The sequence below is a fragment of the Mugil cephalus genome, chromosome 9, assembly GCF_022458985.1.
Source record: "Mugil cephalus isolate CIBA_MC_2020 chromosome 9, CIBA_Mcephalus_1.1, whole genome shotgun sequence".
Classification (NCBI taxonomy): Eukaryota; Metazoa; Chordata; class Actinopteri; order Mugiliformes; family Mugilidae; genus Mugil; species Mugil cephalus.
This window is the reverse complement of record NC_061778.1, coordinates 6,132,835-6,159,742: the sequence shown is the minus strand read 5'-3', so window position 1 is coordinate 6,159,742 and position 26,908 is coordinate 6,132,835. Positions and strand designations below refer to the sequence as shown.

The following is a 26,908-nucleotide window of genomic DNA, read 5'->3' as shown; positions in this document are numbered from 1 at the left end:
TATCAACTTTAACAAATGTTTATCCAAGTTTTGTTGACAGCTCAAAGATGGACATCCTCACCCTCCCAGTAAACAAGCAACAATAAGTTTTCACTGAAAACAATTGCTATTATGTTTCCTGCCAAAAGTCAGCTGTATGAGAGTGTGGATACAACAGAGCACTATATTAATTATTTTATATGCGCATGTGACTTGTAATTTACAAGAATTAGCAGCAAAATGGTAACAGTATGGCGATGGCTGTGGTAACAAACACGTAGGAAGTCACATTCATTTTTCTTTTTTCTTTTTTTTAATGGTTTAATAATTTTGCTGAATCTCACGCCTTGACCTATAATGACTTACACATCCAGCCATGCATGAAAAACATTGCGTGGTCTGCACAAAATGTGGCGTGCCGTGATGGAAGAGAGGGGTTAGGATGAATTTAGAGAAGGCTACCACCATAAAGCAGTGTAAAGTTCACTGGTTTAACCGTGACTCCACGGTTTCATCGTGTCTGCCCAGTCTGCAAAGCATTAAAGTTTGAGGATAAATGAGTCGGTTTCGTGATGTGCGGCGTTCGTGTAAAAATGAGCTGCGTGGATAAAGTCTGTCGTTGGCTAGTGTTGTGAAGGAAAAGTATTTGATTTCAAATCGAGAAGGCTTCCGTCAGCATAACAAGTCTCACGTCTGAGTTTGGACAGATGGATTACAGGAGTGGCTGTCACGTACACCTTCGTTTTTTAATTTCTTGTCTGCTGTTCACATAGCAAGTCATTTTATCAGGCTCATCTGAGTTTGCCTTTCATTTCCACCCTTATTTGAGTCCTCTCTCCAACTAATGAGTATTATATCATTACCAGATCAGATCAGTATTATCAGAATCATTGTAAAACCAATAAATCTATAAACCACTGAAGTTCCTTAAAGGTTGCAAATTTTTTTTAAACTCAACACCTGGACTAAACATAAAACTTTCCAAGAGAAATCTCAATAAAAGCTGCAAAGGAATAGTCTTGCAGTGCTGCTGTCGGTACGTTTATGATCTGCGTAGCTGGTGAGGTGGAGCTATACTTCCCTCTACTGGGCAAACTCTGTTACTGTACACGAATAAAAACAGAATTAATGTCTGATGTGTTTAAAATGAATCAATGACTGGTAATAAACGTTTATTTAAATCTGTTATTTCATGAAAGCATTTAATAAAAAAATCCTCAACATGCAAACAGACCTAAATGTAAGATAATGCCATCCATATTAGCTCTGGGTTAATGTGCAACAGTGCTTAAGACAAGAATATGCAAAAATAACACCTTAATCTTTCAGAAGTCACGCTACACTATTGCATAAGGCACATTTTGCATCAGATAACATAATTTCTTATGTTCCATTGTAACATTTCAGACACACTATAACCATTCCTCGAGTTTTTCCACAGTTATTCCTTCAAACTATCCGTATTAATCTAATCTAAAAAGTTCAGTTAGTGACGTGCATATTTAATCAAAGAAACAACATAAAATCATACCGATTGTAATTATAGATGCCTTAGTATAAATGTTCCTAAATGAGCAGGTTGAAGGAGGTGAGGATGTGCAGCGAGATTCAAAACACAGTCAGGTTATGAGTTTCCCTGAGAAAAACCTAATTTACAGATTGAAATGTTTGGGAATTACCTGAAAATTGTCTGCACCTTAAAACTGACGAATACTGAAATCTGTTTATTACAGTAAAATCCAGATTAGAAATCCAGAGAAAGAAATGTTTCACATTTCAGTGTCCATTTAAGATGCCTCAATCAGGCAGAAATAATTCAGCACAATATAAAGGAAACCTTTTTTTTCATCCACAAAGAGGAATACAGTATACAATCGTGGTCCACCATTAGCCTTGTGGTCCTGCATAATTAGAAATGACAAAAGAATTGGAGTCCAATTATAGGCTGTTGTTCGTGTCCAGACAGGCGTTGGGCAAAGGAACAGGGCAGCCTGCATCTTCTGCGGTGGCCTGCGGTGCATTCGTGTGAACCGAGTCTGCAGGTGGCCCACTTTGTTCACAAACCGAAGAGCAACTTACCATTTCAATAGTGATCTGTGGCTCTTTGTTTTTTCCCTCGAGGCCAGAGGAAGAGATGGGAAAGTCCGGTGAGGAGAGCTTGGCGAGAAGATGCAGGTGGTCCTGGTCGGAGCCAGACTCGATGCTGACATTCTTGCACAGCCCGCGCAGGCTCTTCTGCATCTCCTCAAGACTTTGCTTGAGCTCTGTTTGCTCCTGCAGCAGCACCTCTTTTTCACTTTTCTGTTGAGAAGATAATAGTAAACGTTAGTTGTTTTAGCTTCTTATTACTTTTGCTAATTTGTCCCTTCGTCAGTCAAGATCATTTAATATTCGGGTCCAATTTGATCCATCTGTACATCTAAAACTACCATTCACCATTTACCAGGTGCTACAGAATTTCTACCGAGCAGTTTCAGTGAGGAAAGGGGTGAGATGCATTCATGTACTTTTACAAACCGAGCGTACTGACTTTATTGCGAAATCAACGCTTTTGTTGGGTGACAGTGGTGGTGGAACCGTGCTTAAAACATGTTTAAGGAAGACAAAAGTACTTCCACCAAGTACCACTAGTATATTAGAGAGTCTGGTCAACTAGGGAATGGACCGTCTGAATCCCTCTATGCTGATTGGTTCTGAGCTGGTCACGTGTTTCATGGGCACAATGTAAAATACATCTAACTAACTAACGAAGTGGCAATAACAGAATAAAATTGGATTAAAAGTCAAAATATGACGCCGTGCTCATTTTTCTGACTAACTTCAAACTTTTAACAGCGATGAATGAAAACAGGAGACTGAGGAGAAGGTAAACACGGCTCCATGACTGATGAGGTGACTGGGCTACAAAACATTTTACAGGCTCATTTAAGATATTTAAAGTAAGCAGATGCTGGGATATTTAAGTGAGGGACTTTTACATATTGACAGATGTTGGCAATAACATTTATAGGCCCGTTAAAGGTGGAAATAACACATTTATTTCAACATGGCACGTCTGCCCCATAGGGTTACACTGTAGGATCTTCTCTCCGATTGTATTAATCCATGATTTGAGATGGCCAGACTCTCTCTAATATACGGCTCTGCTAGAGGTCATTAAAAGTCTCAAAGTACTCACATCAGTGGGAAAAGTGGACATATTAAGTCAACTTACTAATTTTTTGATTTCACATTCGAGCTGGTGTATGCTGTCCAGTTTCCTCTTTCGGCAGCGCTGTGCAGCCACGCGGTTTTTACTCCGTCGACGGACATCGTGGACAAACTCCAGCTGATCCTGAGTCAGGTTGTGCTGTCTCAAAAGCTGCTGGAAGGCGCTGCGACTCAACGCAGAGATCTGCTCCACTGGGAACGGGAGCTGAATCTGTAAAGCAGAGGTTTATAAGTTATATTTATTTCACTTATGGCCTTTAGCTACCAAAATAACAAACATGGGCTTAGAATTGCAATGACCTCAGCTGCTCGTTTGTTGTTGGCCTCAGTGTCTCCATCTGTGTCCAGGTCAGAGTCATCCCCAGAGTTGAGCGAGGGGGACATGTAGGGACTCTTCTCTGCCTGGGACAAGTTGTCAGCGTGTGCGGCAGGTTCATCGCCTGTCCCAAGGTCTCTGAGGAAGGGACAGTCTCCTACACTGGAGCTCAAGTCCAGCTGCTTCAGCCAGTGAAAATCGGACGCTTTTGCCAGATTGTTTTGGTCCACAGGGTCAAGGGGCAGTGGTGGAACCTGAGATGGGCACAGGTCAGGCCAAAACCCTTTTGCCAAATGTTCAGCCACTTCCCTTTCCTCACGGCTCCTTTCCCCGAACGGCTCGTCATGACTCAGAGCGGTCAGCGTAGGGTCTGACAGATCACCTGTCATTCCCTCTTCAAATGGGGCCTCACTCTTCTCTAATACTGTGTCGCAATCGACCGCCTCTGATATCTTGAGTGGACATGAGCTGGGGTCACAGCTGCTTTCAGCACCGAGCGTCTCCACAGTCTGTTTCATGTCGGTGCCCGCTTGCTCAATGAGTTCTGGTGGATTTGCCTGCCCTGGGGTCGGAAGCTCGCGGGGTAAGCCACAGTGTGTCAAACTCAACTCACTTTCGTTGCAAACGCTTCCCATTTCTAAGATATCTCTTTCACAAAACGGAGAGGGATGGCCTGCTTTGTTAGAGTCAGGGCACGGCAAAGACAGCATAGGACACACGCCATTTCCTGTTAACGCCAGAGACAATTGGGCCATTTGCGGACCACAGCTCTCCAAACAGAAGTGTTCCTCCCCACTGTTCGTCGGACCCTGCGCGCTCTGAGGACACTGCGATGAGAAGCCTGTTTGTTCATCATCTCCTGAAGGCACTGAGCTGTGTGACGCATAAGACTCTGGTTGGCTACTCTCTACACCGGAGCCAAAACTGGCACTGGGATCCTGGCTCTGACAACAGGCTCTTTGCCTGACCTCCTGTGGTGTTCCTTTGCCTTCAGAAAACTTTGGGATGAGGAAATCAAAGCACGCTGACTCCAAGTTGTGAAATCCTAAAAACTCAGCACTGCTGTGAATTGCATGAATGTTTTCTTTGGTGAAAAGCAGCTTTGATGTGTAGGCGAACTGAAGCAAAGGTTCAAACCCTTCCGCGGTCACCTGCGGGGAAGAGATGTGCGGCAAATTGTTGAATCGCAATAAAAAAGTTGTGCCACTATAAACTACCACAATGATACTTGACGAGCTTATGAGGTAGTAGAAGGAACAGAATTTATTTTTACTTAAAAACTTTTTCATAGTTGGTATTACATATATAGTATATCATACACTTAAACTTACACAGGCTGTAGAATATAATGTGGTGAGTGTAACGTAACGGAACATTTTAGCTATTCAGAAAATTGATATGGCAACGATTCATGACCTCTATCATGCCTTATATTTGTGAAACAGCAACTGAATTAGCGGAACGTGGTGAATACATTACAGGTACTCGATAGGGTGACCTAGCTGAGGACAAAAATGCAATGCATTGTGGGCTTAGGGGGCAATTGGAAAGTCTCTCGCATGGCATTGCACTTGTGTTTTGTTGTTGTCCTTTTAGCATATTAACATTAAGGTTAGTGATATAAAATGGTGCAATGAGTCTAATGAGCAGCTCTTCTTTTCAGCGCGGACAACAAACAGCTGTGTTCAACGATATTTCACTTTTTAACCGTTTAAGTCTCCAACTGAGACAAATAACACTCTCTTCTCCAGTGCTGAAACAACAGCATGGGCAGTGACTCCCAGAGACAGGTCGGTAAAATGACACCGAAAAATTTTGCTGCTGTTAGTGTTACCGTAAGCCGGACATACCGAGACATTCTGCCCCTTAACAACACAACTAATGGCCTGAGCGGCTCAGTCTGCTGCTCCGTTAAACTCAACTACACTCCTTAAAGTGGCAGATTTGTGAATGGAGTACCAATGTAAACAAACAATCTTTAACCACATAAATAGCACTTGGGACCCACAATGCATTGCGTGATCACGCGGCCTTTCGAGCCCTATTAGTGACAGTGTAAATTCATCTTCATTGAAGGACACCAACCTCATCAGGCAAGGTAACAATAGGATTCTGTCTGGTGACGCTGGTCACCCTGCTGCGAAAGTAGTCGCTGCAAGAGGCCAAGACGGAGCAATGGGCCCGGAAACTCCTGTCTCCCACCAACACCGTCACATCACACAGGACGTCCCGCTGCCTCTGGTCATTCAGACACTGGAGGACATGGGCGCTGTGCACCGCAGACTGGAAGGTGAACACTGACATTCGAGGAGCTTGGAGCGTCATGGTTCTTATGAACTCAGCCTGTGTGAGAGAGAAAGCGAAACACCATGGTCACAATGCACTATTGGTCAAAATAGGCTACTGGGGATTTGTAAGCCTCTGCAACATTTAGTCAGCTACTTCATCGACAGAAAATTAACAAGCAGGAATTTGGATCATTATCATTGTAACATAACTTCTAAAAAACTAACTCCTCTGTGATTTTGGACATGTGATTTATTGCCAAAATAAGTGGTAGAAAAACTGATATTTAATAATGAGATGTAGCCCAATTAAGTCACATTTTAAAATATCTCAAATGATGCAAAGGTGTTTTTAGTAGAATTTAGTAAACAAATCAAATATTAACATTTCACTGTCTTATAACACCTTAAGCTGTGCAGGTGATTTTATTATTTGCAGCTGAAAACATCCCACACAGTCAAACAATCCACTTTTATGCAAAGGAGTTAACTGCAACTATGTTCAGATTACTGACAACTGCAACATGCAATCGACATTCATCAACCACAACACGTAGTAATGTCCAGGGAGTAACATTTTACTGGGTCACCCATCCTGTGCATCATGCTCCAGCGGTTTTATCTCTGACTATTTTGAAAACTGATGGCGTCAGCCAACTACAGTAACTTCTGCTAACAATGACCTGGCAGGATAAAGGGTCGGATAAACTGCTGCCGGACTAGATTTAATAAGTTAACTAAGCGAACAGTCCGCAGAGACGACCCGACCCTTTGCTGTGGTCACTGGATTGAATGTTAACTCTTGCACATCGAGTTTAACGCTAAAATGCTGACTCATGTTTAGCCGAGTTACTCAAGAGCGCCCCGAGGGAAACGCGCAAAGAAAAATCTCTTTTGAAACCCAGTAAGTAGTGTCACTAACCTATAATAAAATGTTTATTACGACAATAATAATGTTGTCATACAAACGGAAGAGCTTTACGCTAGGCCAGACCGTTAGTTGGACCTACTGCGTCGAGCCGACACATCTTCCGCGTTGTTAGCTAAAACCTTCTGAAACGGCAACTTTATGCTCTGAATATAAGTTTAAAATGCAAAATGTTCACAAACCTGCCATGTCAGCTGGATAAAAATGCCATTAGTAAACTCGGGGTACGAACAGGTCCGGAGCCTGACTTCCCTCTGGTCATGTGACAATTCGGACCAGGAAAAAAAAAATCATTACCAGCGCTCACTGCGCATGCTCAGTGTAAGAATTTGACAGCCAGCACGCAGAACAGTTCAACATTTAGAATTATTTAATTACACGATTATAAAAAGATAGATATATTTTCCAGATTATTGTTCCCAACCGTTCCTTGTGAGTTTTACTTCCATCCTGAATTTCATTACATCTACAATGAGTGTGAAGAAACATGTTAAATGTCCCATTTGACCCTTGGAAAAAAACCTATGACGAAAATGTCAACAGTTCTGTAAAATAAGTAAATAATTTCATCCCTGTTTGAGATCCCTTGCATGATGGAGCTGAAGCAGCAGGTTAGTTTATTTGCATTTCCTGAGTAGTGAGGTTTTATTAGAGGATTCTTTCGTAGAAGAGGAGGTAGGCTTGACAGCTCTGGACTTTACTCTCGCTCACGGGCTGAACACTTGTGTCGCTGACGTGGAACCATGATCCTTTGGGTGGCTCCGCTCCTGGAGGAAAATGATGAGTCGACAGAGATAATTTAAATTTTAAAATCAAGTTATTTTTCCATGAGTTATCCTGGCCAAGCTCACATACCTTGTGCTGCAAGTCCATTTGATAACGGTTTAGGACAGTCAGGTCGTGCTTTCACATAGGCTGTGTAATGACCCGACCTCATGGTCCCACTGTGCTCGACAATGCCGTACAAACTGTACAAAAGCTGAGTATCCCCCTCCGCCATGTTCTGTTGAGAAACAATTGTTTTCAGTGCATGGATATTTACAAACAGGCCTATTTGAGTATTGACGTGCGATGAAAGGTTTTCCTTTCCATGCTTACCTTGCATTTAACCGCACAAAAAGGAGCTAGATCCAGAATGAAGGGGAACTGGACGTGTCTGTTCACTTTACAAATACTGTATCCGTTCTAGAAGAAAAGTGTGTGTGTCACAAAAGTACAGAAACAAAAGTGTTTCATGTTCCTTAAATATTTGGTTCATAGCTATATAATTAAAATCAGATAGGGTGTAAAAGAAAAAGATGTTAAAAAAAAAAAAATCTTACCTGCTGAAATCTCTTCAAATGAAGGGTAAGAACCGGTGGGGGAGATGAAATCAACATTTGCTTCAAGGCGTCCGTATAGACGTTTTTCTTGGTTCCTAAACACACAAATAAATTTATTTAGATTCCTAGATAAAAAGCTAGTCAGATGAAAGAAAACAAAAAGATGAGCCACATACATTTAACTGGGCTACAAAATTATTATCATGTCAAATATTATTATAGAGGAACCTTCTACGTACCTCCAGCTTTTTCTTTCTTCAGCTGCCGCTTAGTACAAGTGACACATAGTAAGCTGTTGTTCTGTGTGAGCGTTTCCACTTCTGTGAACTGAAAAAGGCACGACTGCACCGAACACTCCTGTTTCTCCGGGGTTGTCCTGGTAGCCAGCGTGTGGAAGGCCAGCTCTGGGTCTCGGTTTATTACTGTGTACTCTTTCTCATCTAGTATTTCATCTCCACTCTCCGCGCCTTGTTCCATAGCATCAGACTCTTCCACAAAGGCATCGTCCAGGGACACTTTCTGCATCTCATCTACAAGCTCTGTGTCCCCCTCTCCTTCGTGATCCCTGTTGGAAGTTTCATCACATGCGTCTTCGTCCTTCTGAGGAGTTTCCTGTTCGTCCGACAAGACGTTAAAACGGTTGCTGACTGCCGATGAGTCACAGTCAGTCACCGAATCCTCGTCTTCTTCCTTTTCCTCTTCGACCGGGAGTGTGTCAGTGGTCTCCTGGTCCTGTTCAGACACACTCGCTGGTGCAGGGTTTTGCTCAGTCACACTGGCTTCTTCATGTGCTTCAGCGTCACCGTTTTCCATGTCCTTTGCATCTGCAGAAACATCCATCTGTTCGCCTTCCGTGTGGCTTGGAGACGTGAGGCGGTCCAGAGTTACCCTGCTCTCAAACTTCTGTTGCCTTTTCTGATGCTGCAGGTCCAAACAAACAACACAGTTCAGACTATTTACTTTACACGTTTGATTAAAAAGATGAAATGAGGAAAAAATATACCTTTGCTTGCTTCTTTGCCTGCTTCTTGGCTTTCTTCTGCTGATACTTGCTGCCAGTCCCGGTGGGAACGTCCTCATTACCGCTGGTCAACGCGGGGCTGTTTCTGCCGTCCTCGCTCGACTCACTGGTCTTCTGAACCATCTTTTTTTGGTTCTTCTTTCTGTATGCCTGTAAGATGTTGTATGCTGTATGTAATATCAATAAAGTATTAACAGCTTTGCAAACTGTTGAAAATTACTGATAACTGCTTCACCTCATCAGACACGGGAAGGGAAAGATCCAAAAACATCTCTGTGACTACAGACACCTGAAAGAGTGAAGCGTGGGACATTTTAGCATAAAACAAACAGGGCACGTCCTCTTTTGTTAGATTTATATATTTATTTTTGGGTATAATACAAACCGTTTTACACTGCTGACACATTATAGTGCTGGTCAATTCCCCACCAAAGACTTGGTCGATAAAGTTTTTTGGGAATCCATTTTTTTCGTACTCTGAAATCAGAAATTAATCGTCAGAGAGACACATTTCTCAAAAAAAAAAAAAAAAAAACTATCAGTATAGCAAAACTGTACAAGAATGGACTAAAAGAGGTTTAATTTCTAGGTCACTTACCTTTTACCAGCGTTTTCAGCTTCTCTTCATCTGTGCCTTTTCTAGACTGTTTCAGAGCATCCATTACCCCTGAGCTTACTCTCTGTGGAGACAAACACGGTCTTTAAATGCAAATTGTTACCTTTGATGAACCAGTGTTTTCAATCAAATACACACTTTGAGCTCCTCAGCCCGCATCCCATCCAGGAGGTAGCGCAGCAGCTCCTGACTATCCTGCTGCTGGAATCCTTTGAACCTGGCAGCCCTGCAGAGATGAGATGAAATGACAAACAACCCTTAATGCAGCGATGCTAGGAGGCGTCTCTTATCTTAAGGCTGAGCTCTGTGTCTACATGTTAAGATTTGCTCACTTTTTACAAACTTGTGTGAACAGCTCCCGCGGTGTTACCACACTCTTCTTGGTTTCCTGGATTTCATTAAGCAGTTGACACATAGCTAAAGTCAGGGATCCAGGCTGGTCTAACTGCACGACAACAGGCTCCTGCAATCATGATGAAATGATGTTTTAAAGTGATGAACCCTGTATATTAGGTAGGATGTATCTAATGTCTTTACAAGAGAAAACACAATTTAAAGTGACAACATACCAGATCCGACGAGACATCAGGTTTAATGTTGAGATGTGTTTTCTCTTCGGTCACTTTGTTGAGAGTCTCTCTTAAAAGCTGAGTTTGAGAGAGATTCTGGAAAAGACAATGACTGCATTTACTAACCACTCTCATTTAACATACGACTTTGATCCTAAGGAATTGTCTTACCTGAATGACCGCATTAAAGAAACAGGTGTTTCCCAGGTTGCTCAGGCCTTTTACAGAAACACCACATTTTTCTTCAGGTGTGCTGGACTTTTGTGATTTCCCAACAGCGTCTTTCTTGGTGTTTTTCTTTTCTTTCTTTTGATCCTCATTTTCTTTGTTCTCCTTGCTGTCATTTTCCTCTGTTTTTAGTGTCTCTGTCTTCTGTTCAGCTTCCACCAAGTCGTCTTCCTTCACTCCTGTTTGAGAAAACATGGCGGAGATGAATTTTAGATTCCAATAACACATTTTGATTGTAAAAACGGAGTTAAACCTTCTTAGAGTACGTACTTTTCTGTGGTCTCTTTATGGGCTCTTCAGAGGTTTGTTTTTTCAGATTGGTCACCAGCTGAGCCAATTGCCCCGTTCTGGAGTACTGGACTTCATCATCGCATATGTAACACCTGCAAAGTGGACAGCACGTTAGAAAAAAAAAATCTTCTGATATCAAATGACCATATGCCTTTGTGATTGATAAAAACACTCACCACACACTCCAGTTGTCCAAGCTGACCACGAGGCAATGTGGATCTGACCGAGGAGTTTCATAATGTTTGATGGCATGCTTGTTCTCAGAATTTCGTCCACATCCCTGGGAGAATAGATAAATTACATTAGCAGGACAGTCACTTCATACACTGTCAAACTCTGAATGATAAATACATAGAATAAACTCACTTTATGTCCACATTTCAAGCACATCCACAACGCTGCTGTGTCTTTTTCCTCTTCAGGGTCCTCAGGCACAGTGGTGCTGATGTTTTCCTTGTTTTCTTCATTCTTACAATCCTGACAACTGGTCCAGTCAGAATTAGCAGAAAGTTTCTTTAGAAGAGTTTGGTCTGTTCCCTTCTTAATGTGTCTACAGGACGGGACTATGAAGACAAAGAAAAAAGGCATTAGACCTTCCACAGGTCGTTATATTACATGAAGATGATGATTTATCCTTTTACCCATTAGCTCGATGTCATCGTCCTCTTTGGAGCTCTTGTCCTTTGCCCTTTTCTTCCCCATTGTCACCCCTACATTAAGAAATGAATGGAAATTAGACACAGCAATCAACGCTAGGCTAATAAATTCATCAGTTTTTAATGCTACACGCACATTCTAGTGCCAATACAATTTAGGACAGAACAAAACAGCATATAATGACACATTAAACTACCAAGACCATCCTCATGATCCAGTCAACTTACTGTCACAGACGAAGCCTTAACGTTTTCAGTTTCGTTTACTTTGGATGGATGACTTGTCAAAGTCGGACATGATTAAATGTTGAGCTCGGCCAGCACATTTGAGCTTGTAGTTGAGAAATTTGGAGAACAAAGTTAAAAATGAGCACAAATTACTCCGCTGATTTGGCAAAAAAAAAAATCCCAGCTGACACATGCAGACAACAGGGGAACAAAATGTGATGGTGCCACAGTTTCTGCTGCTCACTGCTCACGCTTCCTGCGTGCGTCGCTCAAAGGAGTCCGAGTTGAAACAAACCTTGATTTTTAGCCAGGACATCGTACGGGACTCTAGTAGCCAAGTTTCCCTGTTGTTTAAGCTAGACTGCATTCGATTTTTAAAATTTATTTATTTATTTATTTATTTTCAAAAACTTGATGACATCTTGCTGTGGAGAATTATATTTTTATGTTCTACTGGCAAAGCAATGCACGACGTGGACAGGAAGCTGTTTAACAATTTAATGGCTACAGCAGTGGCATAGGTCGAGCTTTCAGCGTGGCTTTACCAACATGTCTCACTTGGAGTGGGCTGAGTCTCAGCTCGCTGAGATTGAGCTGCTAACTAGCATGTTCCCCACTCTGGAGGAGATGGAGCTCACTGACCAGCTGTCACTTGCTGAGCTCAGGGACTACGTGGAGGGCTCAGCTTCAGCAGACAGCCCTCCTCCCTCCAGACCCCAGTTTCTCATCAAACAGAAGCTAAGCTCTGCAAGCACGGAGGAGGTAACCGACTAAGACTGCCATAATATGTCATTGTGAATCACATTATTTAATTTGCATTGTTAATATTTTTTAATCTTGTGTGCTGCTTTGACTCCTCTTTCAGATGGAGTTCATACTATCCTGTTTTTATCCATCTGAATATCCCAGCGTGTTACCTGAAATAACAGTCAGGTAAGCCGCTGTTCATGTGTGTAAAACAACATTCGGCTGGGTGTGTGTGTTTTCAAAAATCAAGCATAGTCCTTATCATAGTTGTAACAAATTAATGACAAGGGACAGTGACTGACTTACAGCGAGAAGTTATCAGCTCAAGTGATCAGCCATAAAGTTACAGTTCCAAGGTGACACAGTCAACTACAAATAGGATAAAATATAAGAAAAATAAGGTGGCCCAAAACACGGAAGGTCAAAACACAGCAGTGACATTTCAGAAAACACAACGTCAGGACAGAAAACACAACAACATTACAGAAAACACAACAACATTACAGAAAACACAACGACATTTCAGAAAACACAACGTCAGGACAGAAAACACAACAACATTTCAGAAAACACAACAACAGTACAGAAAACACAACAGCATTTCAGAAAACGCAACAACATTTCACAAAACACAACAACATTTCAGAAAACACAACCACGTTTCACAAAACACAACATTTCAGAAAACACAATGACATTACAAAAATACAGTAACAATAAAGAACACACAACATTACAGAATACACAACATTTTACAAAATAAAACAACATTTCAGAAAACACAACATTACAGAAAACACAACAACAGTGTTGTACCTACCCTGAAATGCTGTGAAAGTGCTTTGTGAAATGTCGTTGTGTTTTCTGAAATGTCATTGTGTTTTGAAGATGTGAGATGCCTAAAAACTGGTATTGCACAAATGATCACAAAGGTAAATGGTTACAATAAATAAGAAAGTCTAAAGTGTTAAGAACACTCAGCAAGAGTTATAAAGTCTGATGGCCACAGGCAGAAATGACCTCCTGTGGTGTTCTGTGGTGCATTCGGGTAGAATGAGTCTGTAACTGAAAGTACTCTTCGGACTGGCCAGTGTGTTGTGGAGTGGGTGGGAGGAGTCGTCCAGGATGGTCTTCACTTTCACCAACATCCTCCTCTCTGACACTGTGTTCAAAGCATCACTGGCCTTTGCGAATGAGTTTGTTCATTTCTATTGGTATGACCTCGATGTAAATTAAGAAATCTAAAGGACTGAGCACAGAGCGTTCACACTGTCACATTTACTGTAATGGTAAGTATGTGAGAAGTGCATACCAGCGCAAAATACTGCAGCAGTAAGTGAAAAACACTACCAGCAATTCACCACTTGTGTTAATCGTGGAAATTAGGCAACATATCAACCTGTTGAAGTGCTTTTTCAGTTTTAGTTTTTTTGCACCACGACTTTGTTCAGCAACGTAGCATTTTCCTATGAATAGTTTTTCCTCCAGAAGATAAAAATGTAATTTCCAAGTGGTCGTAAATGTTCTCTTATAACAACACGCTTTATTTGTCCTCCAGGTGTTCAGGTCTCAGCAGGGCTCAGCAGACGCTGCTCCAGGCACAGCTCAGTGCGTACCTCTTGGAAAACTGCCAGGGGGAAGTATGTGTCCTTCCCGCTGTGGACTGGGTTAAAGACAATCTGCAGCTTTTCATTAATAAGAGCTTATTAGCAGCGCCGACCCTGAAGAAAGAGTGTTCGGAGCGGGAAGTGTTCAGCCGACTGTGGATCTACAGTCACCACATTTATAACAAGTCAAAAAGAAAGAACATTTTGGAGTGGTCAAAGGAGCTGGACCTGTCAGGATTCAGTATGCCCGGGAAGCCTGGTATTGTATGTGTGGAGGGACCTCAGTCTGCCTGCGAGGAGTTCTGGTCCAGGTACCTCGAGTGTTGTTATTTTTAGCAGCAACTGCCAGAGCCAGAAATCTACTGAGGTGTCAGCTTTATTAAAACGTGTTCCCATTTCACAGAGTGAAGGTTCTGACATGGAAGAAGATCATGATTCGACATCGGGAGGACATTCCCCTTCATTGTCAGGGCGAGGACAGCAGCACTGGTGATAGTATAGACTCCCTGCGCAAGTTCACAGGCTTCGAAGAGGCAATGTTTGACCCCCATGGGAACAGGGGTAATCACATGGACCTTGGGCAACTCTACCAGTTCCTAAATGAGAAAGGCTGTTGTGATATCTTTCAGATATATTTCGGCATTGAAGGCAGGTAGTGGTCAGACCTAGAGAATAAATATACAGTTATTAGACTGCCGACTTGTCATTGAAGTCACTTCTCCTGAAAATAACTTTGAATTGCCTTCATTATTCATTTTTATTGCCACATGGAAGCACACAAATTGAATTCGTGGTCACACGTGGCTGATAAAGTGAAATAAATTAGCAACCTTTTATGGATGATACTCAGCCTTTACACCTGGGGCCCCGGTGGGATAAAAGGCAGATAGAACATTTATGCAATTTGAAAAGCAACCTACTCACTCTTTTTAGTTAATAGGTATACTTTCCAAAAAAGAAACATGAAAAAGATTTTTATCTGGTATTTTTCTCTCAGACCTCAGTTATATTTGCAATCACAACATGCCGTAGGTGTTTCTTTCCTCAACCGGAATCAGTTAGCATTACCACCATGCTATTATAGGATTTTCATGCCTGATACCGCTTTAATAATTAGACAACATGGTCAACAGTAGCTGGATATTGGTTTTTGAAAATGTATCCCTATGAATTATAGATAACATGGCAAGTATTTCTGTTAATGATTAGTTGCAAGATAAATTGTGCTTTATTGTGGATTACACTCAGGCAATTAAAAATGGTTATAATTGAACATGAGTCTTAATTTCAGCCCCCTAAGACTGAGATGGAAATTTTACAAACACGTTCATTAAGATTTTTATGTTAATCTTATTTCTCCAGGGTCATACCAAATGTGTATTATTGACATTTTTCCAGTGATTCTAATAACATCCTCCAGTACAGTAATTCATATTCTGCATATTTGAAATGTTCACACATCACTTAAACACGCCTGTCATCTAAATGCTGTGGAAATACCACTGAGAATCAAACTGGTTTCAGGGTTCAGACTTTTAAAAATGAATTGATGGAAAAAATGAAAACAAGTGTTTTCTGCTTTGCTGTCTTATGAAGACTTTGATCCCAGCCGTGTAATAGACTCTGTGAAGTGTACTTCAATATAATACTGTATTATGAAAGAAAAGAAAGACAGACAACATGAACACAAAGCAGGGGACTGCGTGAGAAACCAGCAGATGGCAGTATTATATAACCCAAATTATCTAGCATTGCAACCTCAGAATCAGCTTTATTGGCAAAGTAGTGTGTACATACAAGTTAAAAATTAAAAAAAGCGTAAAAACAGAAAAACTGTATCAGAATAAGCGCAGAAGCAGATATATGTAATGGATTTGAACAGTACATGTAATTAATGAAGAGCTATTGTGTGAGAATGGATAGATAACCTTATATGTTACCTGTGATTTCAGAATAATAAGCTGCATAACTTGAATCTAAAAGCAAAAATAAAATAAATGATATGTTTGAATACAATTTCAGCCTTTGATCACATATGAACATTATAGTAACTGTCATAAATCGACCATGTAGATTAACCTTTATGATTTTAATTGAAAGATTCTGTGTGTAAGTGATTCCAGATTTTTTTTAAAACTCCTAAACAGTCCAGCCCTGTGTAATGTCTCATTTGTATGTATTTTTAAACCGTATTTATTAGGGTAACGCTATCTGTGGAACACAAGTTAGATGTAGACACGTCCATGTGGAGGGATTACATCCTGAACAGAAGTTTAGTTCTGTTATCCTGGGAGATGCTGCTGAGCTGCTGAGCTGCTGGTTCTGTTGCCGGTGTGGTTCTGCTCGATATTCTCTTGTAAGAGTTCTAATGGGCCAAGCGGAAGAACTTAAGCCCTAAGAAGTCTTGTGTTCACTGAGAAGAACTCGCCCCTAGGTGCATCCACATCTCCAGCTTGTCCCTTGGGGCGAGTCTAATTCAGGATGAGTGACCTCTTCTAACCCTTCATTCTGCATCTCTGGGTCTAATAACCCTTCTTAAGCATTTCTACAGGAAAGCTCAGGCTTTCATCATTCGTCCATTGTGTGCAGCTGCAACAGCACAGCTACTTAAACTGGTTTTATTGGAAATGTTTACTTCTGACTAGTCTGATTGTGGGCAGAGTAATCACTGCCACGACGATGCACATAACAGTGTTAATAAAGGTGATCACTGGGGTACAGATTTACATTTTTTTTTAAGAAATCTGTCATAATGTTCTTTCAATAAAGACCTCTACAGCTTTTATTCCATGCACAGGTGACTTTCAAGACCCATCGTTTCTTTTTCATTCTTTCTAGTGAGTTGCTTCAGTATTTAATTGTTGTGAGTATACACCTGTAAACCTACATGACGGCAGACACGGCACATGTCCCAAAGACTGACCTGGAAAACGTTAGGCGCTAATTCTAAGGAAATGTATCAAGAAGTGTTAAATGTGCTTATTCGCTTGCTGCACACTGAATGTCTTTGTCCTTCATCCCCTGAGTAGGTGAGCTGATGAAGAGCACTTGTGATTTTCCAGCTTATGATCCCGAAATTGCTAAAAAATGACTGCTGAAGATGGTCATGATAACGTTGTTCCTCGAGATATGACTACGAGGCGGGAAATAGCAGCGTAGTTATAGCCACCTACTCACTCCGTCAGGAGGTAATTGCTGATATCTGCTTAGTAGGTGTGGCTATAGTCAACATTCTTATAATTTAACTTAATTGTTTACAATGAATGTACTAAAGCTGCAGCTGTAGGATAAGTCTGCTAATACCATCATGGTGATAAGATATCAGATAAAACCAGGCAACTAGAATAAACTTTAACATTTTCATACTTTTCTATGGTTTCTATGGTTTCTATGGTCCACAGACATCCTCTCCCTTACCCCTCACCGTCTCTCATTGCTCCTGCTGGGAACTTGTGGTGTTCGGAAAATGAATGTGATCAGCTGAGCCGAGTGAGTGACCTGGCCAGGAGCTTGAAATGTTTTGGCGTTTGGATTTTTGCCCCTCTAGCACAGGCTTTTTTCACAGCAGGTATTTTGACTTGTAACAGCAGGAAAAGCACAGGTGCATTATTGATGGCTGCATTCTGCTTAAGGCTTGGTCCTGCTTACGTGCGTGCTGCTTCGCTGTCATGGCTTACCGGGCTAACGTGATGGGACAGAGCCACTATAAATACACCTGTTTCTCTAATTTGAAATTTCAATATCCTCCCCTGAAATAAAGATCCCTTGCTCTCACAGACACAGAGCATGTTTATGAAAATGAAAACATTTTATTCCATACAGTAGTATGTATATAGTATAGTAGTGGTAGAACCTATGAACTTTATGAAATACCAATAGGGCAAAAAAAAAAAAAATTCATGCATTAAAACTCTAAACTGAGCATCAGCACTAATGTCTCAACATAGGTCTTCAGCAGGGGGTCCACGACCCCTAGTGCATCTGCGGAGGTACTGCGGGGGAGGGGGGGTCGCAAAAGATATTTTTATACATACATATATATAAAATTAAAATTTCTTTAAATACACATTGATATGAATCCCACATATTTTAGTGAAGTGCCACACTAGACCTGTCAATCTAAGCCTCCTGTACACAATATGCCCCGCCCCTATCGCTGCTGAGCCAATCACGAGGCCATTACACGCTGACCTGTTCAGTCCCCAGGTAAAAATCCCAAAGGCATGCTACAATATTAGCAGAAGAGAAGCTAACAGGGCAGCTCACACCCATCAGCCAATTACTGAGGCTGAGTCGAGTTTAATATATAACACATACAGACACATACAGTGGGGTGGGGGGGTGGGGGGGGGGGGGGGGGGGTCTCCACTAAATCTCTCCATCAGTTTGAGGGACCTTGGCCTGAAAAAAGAAATTCTTAAAAAAATAAATAAATATGACTTGCACCTCCTTTTAAGTTACACACTAGCTACAGTACCACACAGCTACTCTGAAGTCAGGTACTTATCCTGCCTACTTGGACACAAATTTGAGCTCCGTGTCAATGAGATGGTTCACCAGATCAAGATTCTGCAGATCAAATTTCTGGGGTGCTTTCCCTTCTCAGCGGACTCCGTGACCCAAACATCGTTATCACAAAACTGCAGACAGAAGATGGTGCAGCAGGCGAAGGTTGTGGCAACGGTGGCATTCATTTCCCTTTACTTACTTCCCTCAGAGCGTTCCAGCGTCCTAATGTTTTCATTAATTGTAATTAAAACACTTTTGTACTTAAATCTCTACTGTTGACATACTATGCGCCGACACTGAGAAGCAAAATCCTGGAGGGACTTTCTGAATTAGTCGGGTCTGCTCTCGGAGGCTGTTTTAGCATTTTTAGAATCTCAGGCTATCGTCCTGGAGCTCAACACACGTATTGACTTCGGACAGATTTATTCACAGCCCGTGTTGGATGCAACGAGCAATCGATCAAAACCCCAATATGTAGCCTTGATTTAATGAGTCATGTAGTTCTTATGACTGAAGGTATCCATACGGTAGATGCAGTCTGCATATACATGTGTAGGTAAGACTTCAAAAAAAAAAAAGAAAAAAGTTTCCACTGTGTTGTTCCTGAATCTTTTCTGTTGTTTGCCCTACTTGGCCCTCCATCATTTCCTCTCCACTGAAGGCGCGGTAGCACTGATGAAATACCTTTGAAGATTCATAATAATAGGCTCTCTAGTTGATGAAGAGTAAATAGCTTGGAAGATGACTGCGGAAATCATCTGTTATCCCTTGTTCTTAAAGCCCATTTTGGCAACTCTTCACGAAATTCATTTTTACATTACACTCCATTCGCACATGATTTACTGCTATTTTGCTTTTCTTTTTTTTCCCCAACCATTTCAGACAATAACCTAATTCTGTAGGTCTATTGAACTGGTCATGCATATAATTGAATTAGTTTTGAATGTCATGGTGAGGTATTTTAACATAGGGCTTTCATCACGTCTCTATAGCTGGCACTCTTTCACTGAGCCAAGCTAATATAAATGGGATTGTTGTGGATTACTTGAAGCTGCAAACACTGAACAGAAGGTTTAAGGTGATGAAGAGTTTCTAAACTTGCGCATAGAAATAATTACATGAACAAGATGTACACCACAGTGGTTTCACATTACGTTGCTCTGTACCTAACGCGATCAATAGTCATTGTTTGTAGCAAATAATAGAAATATGCATGACTCCTTACATATATCACTTCCTTCTTCTAAATGCATTTTTTTTTTTTTTGGAGTATTTATACTGTGATATTATAAATGTGGTGACATAAGCTGTTAATTATGCTTCTCATAAAATATTACTCCCTGACACAGTTAATCTTGTGTGCAAGCTTTCTCAGTATTCTTGTATAATGCCATAAAACATGCACACAGACATATTTAAGTTGACTGTAATGATGCAGTAGATGGATGATGTGCGGAATCCATTAATTTATATCCAGTGCTCGAGTTTCAGCGCTGATTATATTGTGATAACTCTATCGCGGCGTTGCAAGAGCTGCACAAGAGCACTCCTGTTCACGGCGTATCAGTTTGTCGATTCACTCCGTGTTGCATTACCATTTTCAATTCAGCCAAAGCAAACTTGATAATCAAAGCAATTAAAAACACAATCAGTTGTGTTTCCAAGTGTTATGTGGAAACTTGGCCCAACCGCTCTTTGGGATTCCGGACCTTCTTTCCCGATGACCCCTCAAGGTGAACTCTTGTACGGTTCTCCATGCCGTGAATACTAAATATGGCTGAATTAAACATTTTCTCTCTTCTCACTACTATTTAATCAGTTGTCTTACTGAGCTGTCTGTCTGGAGTAATCCCCGAGGCCCACCACTGACTGGCATCATAAAGACGGTTCTCTAACTATTTAAGTCTTGGCTATCCCACTGGTCCTCCCCCTCCTTTAATGTGCGCTCTTTGGACATAAAACCCTATAAATCAAGAGAGGCTCTATTATACGTTGTGCTACGTAGTGTGTCACCACTTGATAAAGTCTCATTTACCTCTGCAGAGGGGTGTAATACGGATGTGGTCATCATTTCAAACACATAACAGTACATTGTTCTGGAAATATTTTTTGTTAATTATAAAGATCGTTGTGATATCACTTGCAACATACGGTCGACTTAAGGTCATCAATCATGTTTTCATATACACAGTCTACAATGAAATTAAATGACTGTTACAGTTCCTTGTGCCAGAAATTCATTATATGAGGGGGGAAAAAAAAAGGTTTTTCAATCAACAAATCAAATCAAGTGATCTCCACTAAAACACCACTGTGTACTATTAGAACATTTCCAATCAGGGAACCCATCTCACAATTAGTGAAATTATTAGTAGACTGGAAATGGAAACTAGAAACCTTCTACTAATAAAATCCCGTCCTTGCCTTCAGACTCTGCATATACTAGGGATGTTTTTTTGTTTTTTTTTACAAATAATTATTTAAAACAAATAGATTTCAAATTATATGTATTAGAGAAGAAGACAAACATCCTATCAAAACGCTGCCTTTCCTCATGTGAACGCAACTATCACTATTATAACGTTTGGGAAGCGGAGTTTGACCGGAAGGTTATACCGTTAGCATTTGTCTTAGTTAGCGTTCGTTAGCTCGGTAATTAAAACTAATGTGTACTGGTAATGGAAAATGGTCTGTCATTTATATAGTGCTTTTCTAACCATTGGTATTCAAAGTGCTTTACAGTCAGAGGTTCAGTGCCTTGCTTAAGGACACTCCGACATGTGGTACATTCTGGGGATCGAACCGTTAACCTACTCTACTTACTGAGCCACAGTCACCCCATAGTCTCCCGCAAGCACCAAATTATCATCACAGTAATGTTCTGCCCCTTCAAGTCAGCCTACATCACCTATATTAGCTACATTTATTGCAAAACACCAACAAATACTGCATATACATCCATAATTATTATAATGTAAAATTAAAGAATATTTATTTTAACACTTACATATCCTAAATTAGAAGTGTAACTTGGAAAAAAAAAATATTTTTACACCTATTTTGAATTTTATTCAAATGCAAACAAATATTGGATGCTTTGCACATGCCTATCATATACTACAGATTAGAAAATGTCTAAAATCATTTACAACTCACAGAGCTAAATTTAAACAAAGTGATTAAAGAACTGAAAAACAGAAAACTACACATAAAATAACAATCATTACCCTCATTAAACTGGATGTCGTCCGATGGAATGACTCTACGGTGCAGGGAGAGGAGGACCTTGATGATGATTAATCTGATTTCAGCACCAGCAGGCGCAGCAGTTTGTCAGAACCCTTTTTAGTACGCTACTTACACATTTATGTTGTGCTTGAATTGGAAAATGTCTCATCTGAAAATCCATTTCTGAAAAGGGAACGCCAGAATTACCATTTTGATTTTTAAATATGTAACTTATTTTTTAATTACTCACTGCCAACGTGTCCATAAAATAATTGACTCACTTCATTCACTGCCAAGGGCTTTAGAATGTCGGCTTGTTGGCTTCAGATGGACAGGAAAAAAAATCATCATTTCTTGACTGGCTGTCATGTCGATGTGATCAGTAACACTCTGTTACAGAGGTTCAGTAATGGTTTCAGCTACGCATTACTGTGACAGTGGTTACAAATATTCAACTGACAGTTTTCAGATGAATGACAACTTTGAAAATTCAATTTTGGAATAGCTGTTCAGATCCATGAAATTTGAAACAGACTCTAGCCTTTTCATGCGTAGTGGTCGCTACAGTGGACAGCTATTCAAAAGCTCTTTTTTTTTCTTTTTTTTTTGTATACGCATGGGTTTTGGAGGCTTGTGCATCACCCCATACACTGCCACCAATTGGCCAGTTAGTGCAAGTGCAATTTTTTTAAAAATATTTTTCTATCCAGAAATGTCAAGTACTTTGGGAATTTTATGTAAATACTTCCATAGCAGGGCACAACTGAAGGCAAAACAAATACGCTGGCATCAAGTAAGAATTAATATAATTGTTAAAGTTTCTGGATATTTATTTTATTCTTGGAGAATTTTGTTATTAACCGGCATGAGTGGACAATTTTGTAACTTCATGAAAAATGGGTTCTTGAAAAATTGCATCATTTTTTATATGCCTAAAGAGGAATAAAAACAAAGGAAAAGAAATCTTGACTAAGGTTCTCATAGTTCATGCATGAAAGGGCTAGAAAGGTATCAACTGTTAGAACTTTCTTGCTAAGCAACAGGATCATGTGTGTTATTTACTGTAAATCTCTTTACAGCTCTGCTGTTCTTGTTGCTATTGCAGTGTGGATTAATCATCCAAGGTCCAAAGGACTGGCTGCGAAATAGAAGAAATGTTCATCTGATGTAAGTCTCCAAGAACCCCAAAATCTCACCACAGTATCTGCAGGTGACTCTTGGAGCTGTTGGTGTCCAAAGGGTATACAATCAGAGAGATGCAAGGATGCAGATTAAGCTTTTTAGAAGAGGAACCTCATATCAACTGTGAAACATGGTGGTTTGTGGAAATGGGCAGTTTGGAATTATGAATGGAGAAAACTAGTTAAGAGCAACACAGTCTTTTGACTTGAAAGACCAAAACTTATCTCTGTTAAATTAAATTAGTGCCACGATTTCATCTAGCTGTCTGTCATTTTATTGGAGGAACGTCAGTCTCCCACTCACTAATATTCCAACTTTAATTAAGTCTCTAGTGAGTTCCTTGGAGGAATCTCAAGTGCGCAAATTCAAACAGATGGCAAGTTATTTATTGCATACCTTATGCCACAGGTACAGTAAGAGCCCCCCCCTCCCAAAAGGCTTACCGAGACAAGGTTTACCTTTACGCACACTCCAGGGCATGCCTGATTCAAAATTCACCCAAACAACTGAGAAACGTTTGTTTTAATTAGATCTGAAAGTACGATATAGAATAAATCAACTGGCAGACAGACAATCCCAGGGCAGACTATTTCAAGCCGCACCACAGAGAGCGTGAGTCAGTGTGGATGAATGAGTTTAAAGTACAGTGGGTAGCCCTGTTTCAGTCATCAATCCGCGGGCCTGCATGTGGCCTGATTCAAACAGCGGAGCTGCTGCCTCGCAAAGTGGAAGCCCTCATGCAGCAAACAAGGGAATTGCAACTGACTGTACACATTCATCTAGACTAACGGCACAGTGATGCATCTAAGGGGATACACAAGCTCATGTTCATTGTTCCAGATCATTTGACTCCTTCTAACTTGCACTTGGCCCCGTCACAAGTGTGAGTGATCTGTTTAATCTCATCAAATATGATTAGGCAGAACACATCTCAAGATAATATCCTACAGTCTTCTGATCCAGAGGAGATACAGATGAGGTGTGAATGTTGCAGTCAAATAATGGGGCAACACGAGGACTTGGCTGTGTTTCTATGAATATGTACATTTTTAAAAAATATATATATGTAGAAATGGTGGAGATTTTTTTTTTTTTTTTTTTTTTTACAAATCTAGGATGTTTCATTGATGTTTTATCCAATGAGTCTTTTTCCATATTAGCAGCAGCAGTGTTGTTAACTTTCTGTTATTATTCTACCGAATTCTCCATTAGAATGAACTGTCAATCAAACACAAAACCATTTACACAAACAATGCTATCCCAGGCTTCTAGGGGCAATGATAACAGACTCTATAAAAGTTCTAGAAATGAAAGGAAGGATATTGAAAAATGGGAAATTTCATCTGCAGCCTGCTCTTCACCACTCACCTTTGGGTGCAGGGCAATGATTTTAAGTTAACTCTTCCAATATATATATATATATATATATGTGGCTCAAAGGCAATATTAAAGATGAGACAATATTAGCAAGGCTGAAAAAATGGAAGGAGATTTTTTTTTCTTCTTGGCATTACTGTGATCACTCTAATCTGTTAATACAATACAGACTAAAAGGTTTGCTGGAATCATTGGGTTGCATTTCAGAGTCACTAATACCTGTTAAATCTGTAATTAAATACATGATCCAGATGACAAACATTCCTTTATCACTTCTGTTAAGCGTACGGCGTCCCACTCCATCTTTGAAATCCTTTTTATCCTTTTGCTTCACTCACAACACGATTTACATGCTCGGATAGCGAAAACTAATGGAATTACTGTTATTTCTGCATAAAAGTTGCACTGTTAATCCAAAAGAAGGACCTCTATTTGCATCAGGGTTGGAGGGCTTTTCACACACAGTCTTGATAGCTCCTCCAGTTGTCACTAATCTACAGCAGAAGTGTGGGATGAGAAAGAAAAAAAGACAGAAGCTGGCAACAGTCTGGTCCGTGTTATTGTAAAAACTTTTCTAGCAGAAGATGAGACTACAAAAAGGCTTGAATGCTCGAGAAGAACCGTTTAATTGTACACGGCTGCAAAAGCACGAAAACTTACAAGGACTATTAACTGAAGAATTAATGTTTAACATTTCGAAATCTGAATTGTGCTGCAGAGTTGTTTAACGTGTTTAAGTGTCATAATGTTTTTTTTTTTTTAAGATATCAATTTGTCCCTGAAGAAGTTTTTGTCAGAGACTTCTGTTCTGCCAAGATAAGAGCTTATTGTGTGCTCGAGGACTGATATGGAGCCTGCCTACAGGGTACAGTGGGGATCAGTTTCTTCAGTTTAGTAAGACTTACAAGGCCTCCTCAGAGGTCATGCTGTGATTGTTACATTGCCCAGGGTGTGGGTCTCACATTTCAAGGGTAAAGAGAAAATCCATTTCCCAACTCACTATTTACGATTGCACATAAATGTTCCCCCCCTTCTCGATATCCAATTACTAAATTATGATGGATTTTAAGCATTATTTTCTGCCAGGCATTATTCAAGACAGTCTATCTTAATTTACATAGCTTAACGAAGCACTGAGCTTTTAATAATGTGAAGGAGTGCGATAGTGGGAGCTGATGTTTATTTGAACTGGCTGGGCTTTCGGTGGTAATGATTATGAAGTGAGCATTGGGAGTCTCTGCGAGAGAAGAGGGGGAGCCGGGCGTTTTTTTGTGAAGGAGGCAGATGGTTGGCCGGACAGTGTGTTGATAATGGCGACATTAGTCTGCTGGGAAGCAACATTATGCTCAAGGTCAATGGGAGCTGAAGAATGGAGGATCGTAATGACTTGAGTTCTCTGTCCTGGAACAAGATCTCCCTTTAAGGATGCTGAGATATTTAATATGAGCTCAGTAATCTGCTGAAGGCTATCATATCCTTACTCATATTTCAAAAAGTTCATTTGTGTCACTGAAGCAGTGATAATGGGCTAAAAAGGGGGGATTCTTTTACTTCTGCTCTAAATTGCTAGAGTTCACTGTGCATATCCAGTTAAATGTGAGCTACTGCAATCTGTACTTGCTCTAAGTTTGATATGGTGCGTTTCTATGAGTCTCATCTATAGACCCCTTCATGGCCTACGTCACTGTGACATCACAACGTTAGCTGGAGGCAAAACAGAAAGGAAGATTGAGGCGACACTGTCAATGTCAATCAGGAAAGTGTTGTCTTGCTGTATTTTTTCTGGGTGTCAAAACCAAAAAGGCAAAAACGTTTACTTTATCGCATACCAGCCCTGTTGAACGCGATTAAAAGAAAGGATTGGAGTAAGACAATCATCAACACCTCTAATACATCATAATTTTCAGCCTGGACAACGTTATGGGTTAGACTAAATTGTGACTGAAATAACATTAAGTTAATCATTATTTGGAGGATTCTTGATACATGCTAATGCTAATGCCAATGCTAGCCGCGAGCTAACGCGAGTGCCTTGATACAAGCTAATGCTAATGCTAACCGTGAGCTAACGCGGGTGCTTCAGGGGTGTCCAAACATAAATTGCATTGTACTACGTTACCCTCCGCAGTGGTTCCACTTACTTCGTGTAATATCTTTGTTGGAGAGTCTTCACTTGATAAAGACAGATCAGACTGTGTACCCTCTGTGTCCTCCTTTGGTCAAATCGTCCATCATGGTCTCAGTGAGTGAGTGTATTGGTATTCTCTAAAATACTTGTTTTACTCTTTCAAGCAATTGTTTTGCCTCCATCTAAGGCCCGCCCCTCAAAAAACATCACACTGTAGGGGTCTATAGTCCATTACACCTTATGTCCATACATTTGATATCGTACTTCTGTATATGTTTTATTCTACATGTTTAATTTACTGTTGATCCAGATAAAAATACCCTAATTCTGTTTTTGATTCATTTGGAGTGAATTTCAAAACAGGGTTTAATAAAGTTTCATCTTAATTGTTGCGATTTCACTTCCTTTTCATCAGCTGCATCCCAGAGTGTTCACACAATTGTCGAATTCAGTGTTTCGCATCCAGTTTTCCACACCCGGC

At 40.5% G+C, this 26,908-nt stretch overlaps 3 protein-coding genes across 3 annotated transcripts; 1 reads left to right on the top strand and 2 right to left on the bottom strand.

The window, feature by feature from the left end:
• Positions 1-1,138: 1,138 nt before the first annotated feature.
• LOC125013295 (transcription regulator protein BACH1-like) lies at positions 1,139-7,049 on the bottom strand. The gene is made up of 5 exons (XM_047593816.1): positions 6,901-7,049; positions 5,591-5,848; positions 3,490-4,656; positions 3,194-3,400; positions 1,139-2,280 (listed from the first exon to the last, which is right to left on the bottom strand). The coding sequence occupies exons 2-5, from the start codon at positions 5,828-5,830 to the stop codon at positions 1,918-1,920; spliced, it is 1,977 nt and encodes a 658-aa protein (XP_047449772.1). The 5' UTR covers positions 5,831-5,848; positions 6,901-7,049; the 3' UTR covers positions 1,139-1,917.
• A 21-nt stretch (positions 7,050-7,070) lies between these two features.
• Positions 7,071-11,857, bottom strand: usp16 (ubiquitin specific peptidase 16). Its single transcript, XM_047593815.1, has 18 exons — positions 11,650-11,857; positions 11,407-11,475; positions 11,132-11,328; positions 10,942-11,045; positions 10,745-10,857; positions 10,418-10,653; positions 10,247-10,342; positions 10,010-10,140; positions 9,816-9,903; positions 9,660-9,741; positions 9,447-9,538; positions 9,297-9,350; positions 9,044-9,211; positions 8,280-8,961; positions 8,041-8,135; positions 7,817-7,903; positions 7,574-7,721; positions 7,071-7,485 (listed from the first exon to the last, which is right to left on the bottom strand). The coding sequence occupies exons 2-18, from the start codon at positions 11,465-11,467 to the stop codon at positions 7,367-7,369; spliced, it is 2,553 nt and encodes an 850-aa protein (XP_047449771.1). The 5' UTR covers positions 11,468-11,475; positions 11,650-11,857; the 3' UTR covers positions 7,071-7,366.
• Positions 11,858-11,958: 101 nt separating this feature from the next.
• On the top strand, positions 11,959-16,797 carry rwdd2b (RWD domain containing 2B). Its single transcript, XM_047593817.1, has 4 exons — positions 11,959-12,411; positions 12,515-12,582; positions 13,955-14,314; positions 14,407-16,797. The coding sequence occupies exons 1-4, from the start codon at positions 12,199-12,201 to the stop codon at positions 14,657-14,659; spliced, it is 894 nt and encodes a 297-aa protein (XP_047449773.1). The 5' UTR covers positions 11,959-12,198; the 3' UTR covers positions 14,660-16,797.
• Positions 16,798-26,908: the final 10,111 nt, after the last annotated feature.

Coding starts and splice junctions, on each gene's coding strand:
- LOC125013295 (XM_047593816.1), bottom strand. CDS start 5,830: ATGACGCTCCAAGCTCCTCGAATGTCAGTGTTCACCTTCCAGTCTGCG. Junction 3,401..3,489: donor ACAACAAACGAGCAGCTGAG/GTCATTGCAATT, acceptor TCTGCTTTACAG/ATTCAGCTCCCGTTCCCAGT. Junction 2,281..3,193: donor AATGTGAAATCAAAAAATTA/GTAAGTTGACTT, acceptor TCTTCTCAACAG/AAAAGTGAAAAAGAGGTGCT.
- rwdd2b (XM_047593817.1), top strand. CDS start 12,199: ATGTCTCACTTGGAGTGGGCTGAGTCTCAGCTCGCTGAGATTGAGCTG. Junction 12,412..12,514: donor GCTCTGCAAGCACGGAGGAG/GTAACCGACTAA, acceptor CTCCTCTTTCAG/ATGGAGTTCATACTATCCTG. Junction 12,583..13,954: donor TTACCTGAAATAACAGTCAG/GTAAGCCGCTGT, acceptor TTTGTCCTCCAG/GTGTTCAGGTCTCAGCAGGG.
- usp16 (XM_047593815.1), bottom strand. CDS start 11,467: ATGGGGAAGAAAAGGGCAAAGGACAAGAGCTCCAAAGAGGACGATGAC. Junction 9,742..9,815: donor TGCGGGCTGAGGAGCTCAAA/GTGTGTATTTGA, acceptor TTGTCTCCACAG/AGAGTAAGCTCAGGGGTAAT. Junction 8,136..8,279: donor GAAGAAAGAAAAAGCTGGAG/GTACGTAGAAGG, acceptor TTGTGTGTTTAG/GAACCAAGAAAAACGTCTAT.